The sequence below is a fragment of the Haplochromis burtoni genome, unplaced genomic scaffold (assembly GCF_018398535.1).
Source record: "Haplochromis burtoni strain Fernald_Lab_line unplaced genomic scaffold, NCSU_Asbu1 Contig_284, whole genome shotgun sequence".
NCBI lineage: Eukaryota > Metazoa > Chordata > Actinopteri > Cichliformes > Cichlidae > Haplochromis > Haplochromis burtoni.
In genome coordinates this window covers 762,367-774,281 of record NW_024582645.1, presented here as the reverse complement: position 1 = coordinate 774,281, position 11,915 = coordinate 762,367, and the positions used below count along the sequence as shown (strand labels likewise).

Below are 11,915 nucleotides of genomic sequence, written 5' to 3'. Positions count from 1 at the left end.
AAAAACACAGTTGCCTTTGTTATAATTTTTGATCCATTCTGTAACAAATAAAGCAAAGTTGTAACGGTGGTACTAGCATAGTGTGCTGTTCACAATTTGAGTGGAAAATAGAGGATATATAATCATTATCTTCTTTGTGAAATAAAAAGATAAATTGAAATAAATGCTATTCCACACCAATGAAATTCCCAATAAGTCCTGTGATGGCCTAGCAACCAGCGCAGGGTGTAATCCAACTCTTGCCCAAATCAAATGATCCTTGTGTACTGGCTTACTACTCCTCAAGTTGAGCAGTCAGAGAGTTTTCTCTACGTATCATTCACCATATATATATATATATATATATATATGTGTATTTATATATATATATATATATATAAAATTATTTTTGTTGTTAATATATATAGTATATACTATATACACATGGAAAATAAATCAGATCTTTAAAAAACACACGTTGCCTTTGTTATAATTTTTGATTTTTGATGAATTTATATATACATACACTGAACACACACACACACACACACACACACACACAAACTGCACTTTTATTTTCGTACTTTGTGTCTAACATTTACACACTCTAATAGATTCATCAAGGGTTACATTGGGGGTATGTGTGTTTGCCCAAGGATGCCTTGGAGGACCAAGAACTGATCCAATTAGTAGACAACTCACTTGAGTCAACCCTCTATCTTAAATTTGATAGGATGGATGGATGCTTTCTAAATAACGGGCAGCATGGTGGCATGGTGATTAGCACTGCTGCCTCACACCAAGAAGGTCCTGAGGTCAATTACACCACTTTTTGTTGGGAGTTTTCATGTTCTCCTCATGTTTGCGTGGGTCCTCTTGCTTCCTCCCACAGTCCGAAGCCATGCACTTAGTGGGGATAGGTTAATTGGAAAGTCTAAATTGCACATAGGTATGAATGTGAGTGCAAATGGTTGTCTTTGTCTATGTGTTAGCCCTGCGACAGACTGACGACCTGTCCAGGGTATCCAGGGACAGCTGGTCCGTACCAGCAACCCTGAAAAGGATAAGCGGAAGCGGATGGAAGACTAAAGCAAGATTTAATCATGTCCTAAATTGTAACAAACAGTGCAGCATTAAAATATATTATTGGTGTATATAATTCTGAATACATTCTGTAGCTAATTAAGATGCTGTAACAATGTAACAAATCATGTGAAACTACGAGTACTGGCAGCTTCATTTGTCACCCTTTCATTTCACTCTAATCTACACAGATTATTTCCTAATGTAAAAATGATCACAGCACCACACTGTATAATATACACAGTATAAGCCTGCAGTGTAGAACGTTGCTCCAGTCTTCCTACTATATACATATATTCTCACCTTCAGTGAGAGACTGAGATTACCAAAAAGCACCACTGAATGACACAGGAAATCATTCCTACCTGCCATGTGTATAGAGCCCTTCTAACACATTTCTGTTGGACCAAAAATATGTCAACTTATCTATCACACTGAAAGCACAAGCATGTAAAATGACAGTGCTTTTGTAAAGGCAGGTTAGAACTGTGCATAGAAAAGTACACTAGACTATCAACCAGCGCTTTACACCTTGTCTGCTAATGAGAACACACTGACACCTCTTTCCAGATGATAGATGACACCTCACCGGCATCCACAACAAAGCCTTAGAGTCAGGGTGTGTACCTGCTTCTGTGTGATTTTTAAAGCTGAGATCAAGTGGTGATGATACAGCTTTATCAGTTGCACAGGTAAAAAGGACAGGAAAAAACCCAACAAGGGGCGTTGTCAAAGTTGGAAGGCAATAAGGGAGGAGCGCTGTGAAAAATATATATCCATAACTCTTGTTGAGCTCATCAGTCTCTCTTACCTTTCATTCATTCATGAAGCTGCCATCATTTAGTGTCGGCATGAGAGGTGAGCCTACGTTTACACACAAAACAGGTATCTAGTAAGTAGCGCTTTCTCTTTCTTAATTGGTTTATCTCTTTCACATTTTTCTCCACAGCTCTTGTACTGCTGTGTCTGCTGAATGCAGCGTTTGCTCAAAACGAATATTCCTGGAACGGACCCGTCCGGATTGCTCCAGATCCCGACCCCAATGCAGGCAGTGGTGAGGAACTGTGACTGCACAAAAAGTGTGTGCTCATATATTCTCTGTTGCAAGTGTGTTAATGTGTCTTTGTGTTCAGCATGCAGCACGGACAAATTCTCCTGTGGTTGCTGCCTGATGGTGCAAGAGGTGAACAGGCTGAAGACCTACTTTAACAAGAGCATGACTGAGCTGGAGAAGGACTTCCAAAAGACAAAAGAAAGTCTCAGGGTGGTTGAAGGTAAGTGATCAATTATAAAGGACATAACAGCAAAAGCAGATTTTTTTGCACTGCTAACACACCACCTCCCTTTTGCATTTCCAGCCAGCCGCGTTGCCTTCTCTTTCTCTCTATTCAGCGATGAGAATTTTAAGTGTTACGGCCCCTTCAGTGAAACGAACAAGGTCGTCATCTACAAAAATGCCTTCCTTAACTTGGGCGGAGCCTACAACATGAACACTGGCGTCTTCACCGTTCCTTTCTCAGGCGTCTACAGTCTCGCAGTCACCATCTTCAGTGACGCAGGGTCTCCCGGCAACATGCTGGCTGCCTGTGCCAATCTGCAGGTTAACAATAAAGTGATGGCAAGAGCCAAAGAGTTTAATACCAATGACCAAGAAGATAGCGCCACCATAGTTGTGGCCATGCACCTGAAAGTTGGAGACATGGTGACTGTTACCTTAAGCAGTGGCTGCTATCTCTGTGATGAAAGCTACTACAACACCTTCAGTGGCTTTCTGCTTTATGTTACTGAATAAGTTGAAGGATGGTTGGTTTTTATTGCAAGTTTTGCTCCACTTTTAAGGTTAGAGTCTGCTAGGTGAAATTTTCTGCATCAGTCTATTGTTTGGGGATTTTTTTGAGAAAGTCCCGCTTTTAAATTCATCGTGCTTTGATTCAGCTTGTACAATCTGAAAGCTTAAACCAAGAAACTATAAGAGTATCTTTGTTCTGAAAAAAACATATATTTTCTTGTTTCAGTAATGGCCTGTAATGTGTATATACAATCAGCAGCCATGCACCTTGTAAAATTACATGAACTGTAATCAAAAGGTTTGTTTTACCTGAACAATTGTGTGATTGTTTGGAAAATTAAACTATTGAAATACTGATGGTACTATGCTGTTTATTTTTTTAGGTATTGATATTTTCCACAGACCAACTTTATATTGAACTATATTTAGTAACACACATATATCCATTAAATTAAAAAAAACTTTATTTACAATCTTGCTCACTGTGAGCATGAATATGAAGCCTTATTAAACCATATTACCACTCTGGTGACAGACATACATGACACATACAGTATCAATGAGATGAATGTCTTAACATTTAGTATATGGTGGATTTCAGTCCATTTTAATATACTTTATTTTATTTACCCGATAACATCAGTCAGATGCATCCAACTAATCTTTCATCCGGTACCACCTTAAACCTGATCTTATACCTGTCACCTGTTCAGGGGTTCAGAGAACGATGTTCGGGTGAAGGACTTTCACCATGTTTTTACATGTTAAATTGTACAAGTACATGCTGACCTGGGCACCTTATAGTCACTGAGTTGGCCATGGTTTGTATACCAAAGTGGTCTAGAGTCATCTGGTGATTCTTAAAGGGGGGCTTCAATTCTCACATCGGTAACAATAGTGAGACCCGAAGGCGGGTCTGTCATAAGACTTCTTTGCAAATAGTGATTTGTCCATAAAGGTGTCCATATCAACTGGTGGTAAGTTGGGGAAAGATGCTGGACACTATACAAACGTATAGTGAAGGTGCACTTGGAAAATCTGGCAGAGGCCCGGTCTGTGAGATCTTTAACACCGACCTGAGGCAGAACTTCAAAAGCAGGGACGCTGGGCATGTTGAGTCGAAATGAAATAGGTTGCACCGGAGCGGTTCGTAGCGTAGAGTGTAAAGCAACAGGAATGAGAATTAGCACTTCCCAGTTTCTTGAGCACCTCCTGGGTGAAGTGCTCTGGGCATTTCCTACTGGAAAGAGGCCTTGGGGCAAACCTAAGTCATGCTGAATAGATTATATCTGTCAAATGGCCTGGAAATGGCTCTTTGTTCCCCTGGATGAACTCAGGGAGGTGGCTGGGGAGAGAGAGGTTTGGGCTTCTCTGCTTAGGCTGCTGGTCCCACGACCAGGTTCTTGATAAGCACGACGGATGGATGATACCCGAGTTGAATCACAAAGACATTTAATAGACTGAATATCCACATTAGTTTTTGATAGCGTGATCAGTAGAAAAGTCATCAGTAGAATAGCCGTGACTCGTGATCAAAAGAGTTTTTAAAACTTGCTAAAAATTAGGCCAAAATGCGTCTTAAGTCTAAAACTGCCTCTAGCTAGATGTTAAGAAGTTAAATTTGCTGGGCAGTTTTTATACATTCTGTCACAATAAGTTGAATTATTAAATCTGAAAAATAAAAGAAATGAAAACTGTTCAAAGAATTAGTAGTATTTCATTATACTTTTCAAACAAACAGCGGTGGGACCTTTTTACTAGTTGTTTTACTCCAAAAGAAAGCAGTCTTTTTCTGGATGGGTTTCGTCATACTGAAATGAACTCGGGCACATTTTCACACCCGTATCAAACAATCTCTGGTTTGAAATCACATCTGAGGTTATAACACTGCATGCCAGTTTTGTCCCCAGGTGCTACATGAATTATCTCGAGGACAGGAAATCAGACATAAAACACCTGAGATACCCTGGCATTGAGAAGATTAGATAAGAAGAACATGAAACTATGCGATGAACCAGGTCAACTGATTTGAGACTCCGTACACACAAGTGGTGAACAAAAGACAAATATAATACATTTTTCCAGGAGTATGGACATTTTTAAACGTGGTTGTCAACACATGAAAAACCCTGTTATCAAATAGGGCCACGTCTTTTTGAACAAAACACCTGGTTTCAGGTTAATAACAAACAGTAGAGGTGAATGAGGATCTGCTGTACAGCAAACTCCTGTTAATGGGGCCAATATTTTAATTTTAAATGCTTAACTTTTATGCGTAAAAAAATATCCAACTATGATTTCAATATATACACTTTGGTACAATCACGTTATTTGTTAACTTCATGCTAAGGATGATGTTGTATTAAGCGCACACACAGATTTATCTATTTGCTTCCCCATATGATGGGGCAATTCATTTTTATAGCTAACAATGGGTTAACAATTGGGCCATTTACCGTACAAAACCTTGTCAGGTAGTCACTAGTGGCCAGCTGGTTACATAGAAGTTTGGGTGTACAGAAGTCTAAGAAAATGCCTCCTAGAACCCTTTTTCAATAAACTCTCTGTAAATGATTTTATAGACACAGTCGCTAGTTTCAAGTCCTAGTGAATCAAAACTATTATTTATTTTAATAAATTGTGTTCAATTAGAGTAGCCGGGATATATCCTCAGTGCAGTCAGATCCACTGCTTATTCATCATGTCAAGTTTCGAACACTAAGATGGTGGTGGTGAAAATGCTTAGTTCAAGGTCTATTTATAGCCTAGAGGATCTTTTTTTTAATTGGAAATACAACATCGGCCTCAGCTGGTCATGCATGCTCTGCATCTTACTACTATTCAAAGGATCTATTAGTCTACAAAGGCTTTATATTGGACTGTGCAGTAAAAGGTTGGTTGTCAAGAAGGAGCTGAGTAAAGAGGTAAACTAGTGTGCCTACAGCCTCTCTAAAACATGGTGGAGGCACTGTCATGGTTTGTGGCTGCATCAGCCAGTGGCGCTGGAAATGCTGTCAAAATTGAAGTAATTATGAGTACAGAAGAGCACAGTCAGATTTTTAAACAATGCAATACCATCTGGAAAGCAACTAATTGGCAACAGCTTAATTCTTCAGCACCACAATAACCCTACTCACATTAGCAATGCAGTAAAAGAATACTTGGATAACAGACAAAGAGTGGATTGATCTCTCCAGGGCCTGGAACTCAGCATTATTGAAGCAATGTGGGATCATCTTGACAGAGAACCGAATGAAAAGAAGCCAAGATCTAAAGGTTTGAATTTTCTTTCAAGATGTCTGGAGAACTTTTCCTGAAGACTGCTTAAAGAAATTATAAGAACGATTGAGTAGGTGGTCAAACCAAATATTCATTTTCAAGCTCAATACTTTGTAAAAACTCAGATTTGCCTTATATACACTGTACTACCACTTATGTTTGTATATTTCTATAAATAATGGTGGTTGGTTAAAAAATATGATTTTCTGCACCAAATGTTTTTGGTGCAGTTCATTCATTTATTTTCCAAGTATTTCACTTAAAACAACTTCACCATTCTACCACATAGAGAGCAGAGTTTAACCTCTGTAAAGCAAAATTTCATACTCAAACGATCAAAGTTTCTAAGTGAGATAACAAATGAAGTGTCTATGTTATCAATCTACTCCCAAATAATGGCAATCGTGATTTCTTATCTACACATAGACATATCTAGGCACATATTATAGGCCTCAACAGAATGCAATATCTTATGACGATTGTGCAGTCAGCTAACATATTCTTGCACAACAAAAGACTTTATTAGGCCAATTCTCTGAACCAGGTTAAAGTGTTTCCCACTTTTTTTTCTTTTTTTTTTTATCTCATATCGATGATAAACTGGGCTACTACCACTATCTGAGTTTCCAACAATACTTAAAGAGAAAGCAATCGTGGGAAAGCAATACTGTATATTGTTTTTGTTAAATCAGATAAAACTCAGCTCCATTTGTCTTCTTATCTCAGTGTTATTATATTCTCAGGGACCTGACAACTATCTACATTTTTGAGCAGCTGGCATCATTTGAACAATGGCAACCAGATACTGCTGTCCTAAAAACGAGTATTACTGTCCACACAATAAGTGCTAAAAGAACACTTTTTGTTCTTTTAAACTAGAGGAAAATGATCTACAGGACTGTATTACAGAGGCAATTGAGGCTGTCACCGTGGCAGGGATTGGATAGCTAGTGCTTAGCTGTTAAATGTCTACTTGTGTGTTTGTGTGTGTGTTCATGTGAAAAGGTGGAGCTACTGTCATTCGCACCCTCATGGGCTGGATCACCCAAAGTGTAACAATAAGAAGCTGAATTCATCCTCCGCCATTAACTTTCTTAAATTCACAAGAACCCGACACAGGCCCAGTCCTTCAGAACAAGAAGAGGACCAGAAAAACAGTAAGTTTTATGATTAAGTCCTTACATATACATTATAAAAATGTGAAACAAATACAAATGAAGAACGTTACATTGCTTTCGCAGGGGGATGATATATAATTAACCTTTATTTGAAACATATAAAATTAAAAAAAAAATACTGCTGTATGTGGGACTGAAAAAGGAAATTGTTTATATGCAGACATTAACTAATATACATGTTATGATGATTACAGTAAGATAACCAAAATACTTAACACTCTAGCTTTCAACTACTGACTTATGGCCTTGATAAAGAGTATCACGGGTACCAGATTGATGTATATTATCAAGGTCAAATTCATTATCTCTGCTTTCTGCTACATTTCAGTTTTACCCATTTTAATTTAGGTTAAAAAAGCAGTCCAAAAAATCGGTATGAGTTACAAAGTCAGTCATATTTTAAAGCTAATATTGAAAAAATTTGCCAGCCAGAGTTAGGTGGAACTTTTTTGAGACAATCTTGAAATTAAAATTTATGAAACATCTAAAAATTTTGAGTAACGCCTGTGTAAGTCAAAATTTTGAAATATTAATGTGAAACTTGGACTTAGCCTAGATGACAAAAAAATTCTTAAGAAATAAGAATCCATACACAGAGGGCTAAAAATCCAAGTAGACATCTAGCCGACATAAACATCATGTTGTTAGAGTTTAAGCTGGGTATATATTAGCTTATTGGGATTTTTCTGAGGAAAGCACAAGTTTTGGTATTTTTACTTGCTAGCAGCTAGCTTAATTGGCTAGGCAGATAACATAGCTCAGAGCAGGTCAAAACTAAGCCTAAACCACACTAAATGTGGCTGAAAAGTAATAGCCATGTTGTACACACTCAATTAGCAAGAGATGAAACCAGCATTTTTAAGTAACACACCACATTCGTCCTTATCATCGTTGTTTGGTGGGAATGGCTTCAAGCATTTAACTCCTCCTTACAACACACCTCAGAATGAAGATCGAAAATACACGGCTAAAGGTTGGCAAAATCTAAGTAGAATTTTCTGAGTAAACATGAGCTTCTTCACTTTACACACAATACTTAAGTTGTTGTATGGTAAGGTAGGTAGCTAGTTTTAGGTAATTCCAGCAGTTATGTTAAAAAGTTCAGTTACTCAGTTAAAGGTGTGAGAATTAGTGCTGATAGGCCTGAAAATGCTTGCATTAGCTCAGCAGTGTTTAGCTTACTATCTATAAGAAAGGAGTACTTGGACTCTCTAGTCTGATAAAATACTGGATTCTGCTTTTTGTTTTTTTCAGATGGTTGTATTACCAGTTTTGTTCCTGTTGGGGTCACTGTTTCTCTGTAATCCAGTGCAGGCCCAGTCCGACACCATCTTAATGCTGAAACAGGCAGCACGTATGTTATCCGGCCTTATTTTGTTGACAAATGCTTATATAACATTAAGTTTAGTAACTTTAGTTTGACGGCTGAAGCCATATCTGTTTGCCCTTCTTGGTGTTCCTCTGTTTTTTCCAGTTAACTGGAAGGGAGCTCTGACTTGTGAAAAATCGGACTGCAATTGCACTTTCAATCAACAGCGCGGCTGCTGCTGTGCAGCAAGGGACATGCTCCAATTAGAAGAGGATATCTTAGAAAGGATGACCTTTTTGTGGCATGACATCAGCACACTGAAAGGCAGAGTACAGTCACTCACAGGTGAACACCCTTGTTTATTAAATTCAAAGTGTTTTGAGGCCATTGACCTCTGTTGTTCAGTATTAATTCTCCCTTCTCGCTGTCAGATAAAGTCAAGGTTGCCTTCAAGGCCACAATGGACCCAAATATTGCCCTTATGGTTCCTGGATCAACAGAACGTTGCTTTGGTCCATTCAATATTAATATTCCAGTTCCCTTCAACTCTGTCCTTCTCAACAGTGGCAATGGATATAACCCGTCCTTGGGTAAGACACACACAGAAAAAGAAGGATATGACTCCTATGAGTTTAACTCACTAACTCTACACTCTCTGTCTCTTCAGGTATCTTCACTGCCCCCTTTCCTGGTGTTTACGTCTTTTCTTTCACAACTTACTCATCTGTGGGAGAGAATGGGCGCCTCTACCATAAAGTAAACAATGATATCTGATATCAGATTACATTTGACTGGTCTCGCTGTATAGCAACAACAAAATGAGTTGTACCTTACTTTTCTGTGCAGGTCCAGCTTATGAAGAATGGGAAGCGCGGAGCCAGTGTGTGGGAGAACAATCGAGAGGATACGGAGGACAGCGCCACGCAGGTAGATTGGTTGCTACAAATACAGTTATTAAATGTGAGACTGTGTCATTTTTGTACAATTTTTGAATGACAGTGAGAAACACAATTTACCATCTGTTTTTCAGGTCGTTGCACTGGAAATGCAGAGGGGCGATCAGGTCTATCTTGACCTGACGTCTGGGAGGAAACTCTGTACAAATCTTCAGTACAATGTCTTCACTGGTTACATCCTGTACCCCTACATTGCTGCCTAATACACCACCTGGAGAGCCAGGTCACTTCATCTTTCTCATTCCAGGACCTTAAATGGATTGAAATCAAAATACTAGTGTTCACCCACCAGATATAGGTTTGTGATTTATTGTGGGGCAGGTCCCATTGTTTAAGAGCCCCTGGATTAGATTTAAACAAAAAACTACAAAGATGTTTGTTGCTATCACATAATATGCCAAGAAACACAGTTTGTGCATAGTTAGAAGAAAAACAAGAAAATCACTTCTTCAAAGTTATTTCCATGATTAAGATCTAAATCTGTGTCAATAAATTATACAAAGTCTGTCTGTATAAAGATAAAGTGTGAAATTTTTGGGTTATGACATAATAAAAGCTTAGTTGACAGTGATGGCGTGTGTTTAATTTCAGAACTCGTACACACTCACATAGGCAACATCCATGAATGGAAAAAGCAGTGAGAGGTTTTTCTAAAAAATTAGGAAGGATGACAGTGGATCATAACAATGCTGCTGCTACTGCTGATGGCATCTGGCCACGACCCACCTTCAGTTAAACAAACACATGATGTAGGAGCAGATTACACACACATGCACGCACATGCTGTGAGAATTTGGACATACCAGTCATTCCAATAGGAAGCTTCTGTGTAGAAGCCAGAAGCACAGGCTGGTGGGTCCATGTTGTTACTTTAAAGCTGGGATGTCAAACTCATTTTACAGCATGGACCACATACAGCCCAGTTTGAGCTTAGAAAAGGGAAGTCCTCCAAACTATACATTTAGTTCAAGAGATATCTGAATATGAGAAAAAAGGTGCAAAAAGAGCATTTCTTATCCTACACATGAAAGAAATGCTGCTGTAGTAAATCAAAGGCTTACAACTGGAACTTTTATGTTACTTAATTGTTCATCTAATAATACCAATAACCATGAGAGAGGTTTTTATTGCTGTGAAAAGCTGTAAACTTGTGAATATATGATTAATTGTTTAATATGTAGCTACTTCTCAGAGGAGTTTAACTTAGCACAAAGACTGGTAAAACACGCACAGCTAGCCTCTTGTTTTCTTCAGTTTTGTACTCAATGCAAGACACACAACATGTTAAGTGTTGCCTGCTTGCATCAGGATGCAGATCCGTTATTCTATCAACACATTCTCATCCCAAAGCATAACATACTGACACTATGTGACAAATCGTCGGTATGTTACTCGTTCAGAAACATGAGAACCATTTGGAATGAATCTACACATGTACATTTATTTTACTTTCTCATCATGAATCACTTTGGAAAACACAATCTAATACGATTGAGGTTAGGGATAAGGTTATGGTTAGGGTCAAGGCTGGAATCCAAGGCTGGAACGTGTGTTACTGCCAGGAGCATCATTCTATTGGACTCCATCCACAATCCATAGGGATGCAGAAGGTTACCTTTCACGTTCCTATGTGATGCCTCGGGACGTGACAAATCATCGGTATGTTATGCGTTGGGAATGAGAACAGTTTCATTCTATTATCAAACTAAGGTCAAAGTTCATTTCTGACCACAGAAACAGAGATAACAGGCTCACTCATAGCATATTAAATTCCTGATAATGGTGAATATTTAAGCCAGACTGAACAAGCAGCTGCTCCTAATGACACACATTTTATCTAAATTGTTTGCAGACTCTGAAGTGGGTGTTGTTACTGGTTTTTAGACCTTGCGATGAACACACTAACACAAGAAGATGGATCACTAATGCTAGCTAGCTTGTTTAGAAAAGTGCTAATTAGAGACACTCAAATAAAATACTGGAATTTCTCGCACCACAACAGTACAAGCTATGTGATACTGGATTAAAATGCTCCCCTGAATCTGTATTTACTGTGGAAGGTTTTCACTGTGAGTGAATACACAAAGTTTATCAAAGTAAAACGACGGGGACCACAACAAAAATGCCAATAACAACAAACTTAATGAAACTGACAGATTTTTAAAAAGATATTTTAAAGATGCCAACAAAGGCAAAGTTAAAGCTTTCAATTAGGTAGATAAAAGGCCTGGAGTTGATTTTTGAGGTGTGGTGCTTGCATTTGGAAGATTTTGCTGTGAACCGACAGCATACGTTCAAAGGAGCTCTCGATGCAGGTGAAACAAGCTATCCTTAATCCTTGA

General features: G+C 38.5%; 2 protein-coding genes across 2 annotated transcripts; both read left to right on the top strand.

Moving 5' to 3' along the window:
- The first annotated feature begins 1,829 nt into the window (after positions 1-1,829).
- On the top strand, positions 1,830-3,222 carry LOC102314526. The gene is made up of 4 exons (XM_005942418.2): positions 1,830-1,920; positions 2,012-2,116; positions 2,196-2,336; positions 2,421-3,222. Exons 1-4 carry the CDS (start codon positions 1,887-1,889, stop codon positions 2,852-2,854), a joined length of 714 nt encoding a protein of 237 aa, XP_005942480.1. The 5' UTR covers positions 1,830-1,886; the 3' UTR covers positions 2,855-3,222.
- Positions 3,223-7,151: 3,929 nt separating this feature from the next.
- On the top strand, positions 7,152-10,168 carry cbln18 (cerebellin 18). Its single transcript, XM_042227843.1, has 7 exons — positions 7,152-7,287; positions 8,563-8,662; positions 8,783-8,962; positions 9,049-9,207; positions 9,285-9,373; positions 9,464-9,544; positions 9,648-10,168. Exons 2-7 carry the CDS (start codon positions 8,563-8,565, stop codon positions 9,774-9,776), a joined length of 738 nt encoding a protein of 245 aa, XP_042083777.1. The 5' UTR covers positions 7,152-7,287; the 3' UTR covers positions 9,777-10,168.
- The last annotated feature ends 1,747 nt before the right edge of the window (positions 10,169-11,915 follow it).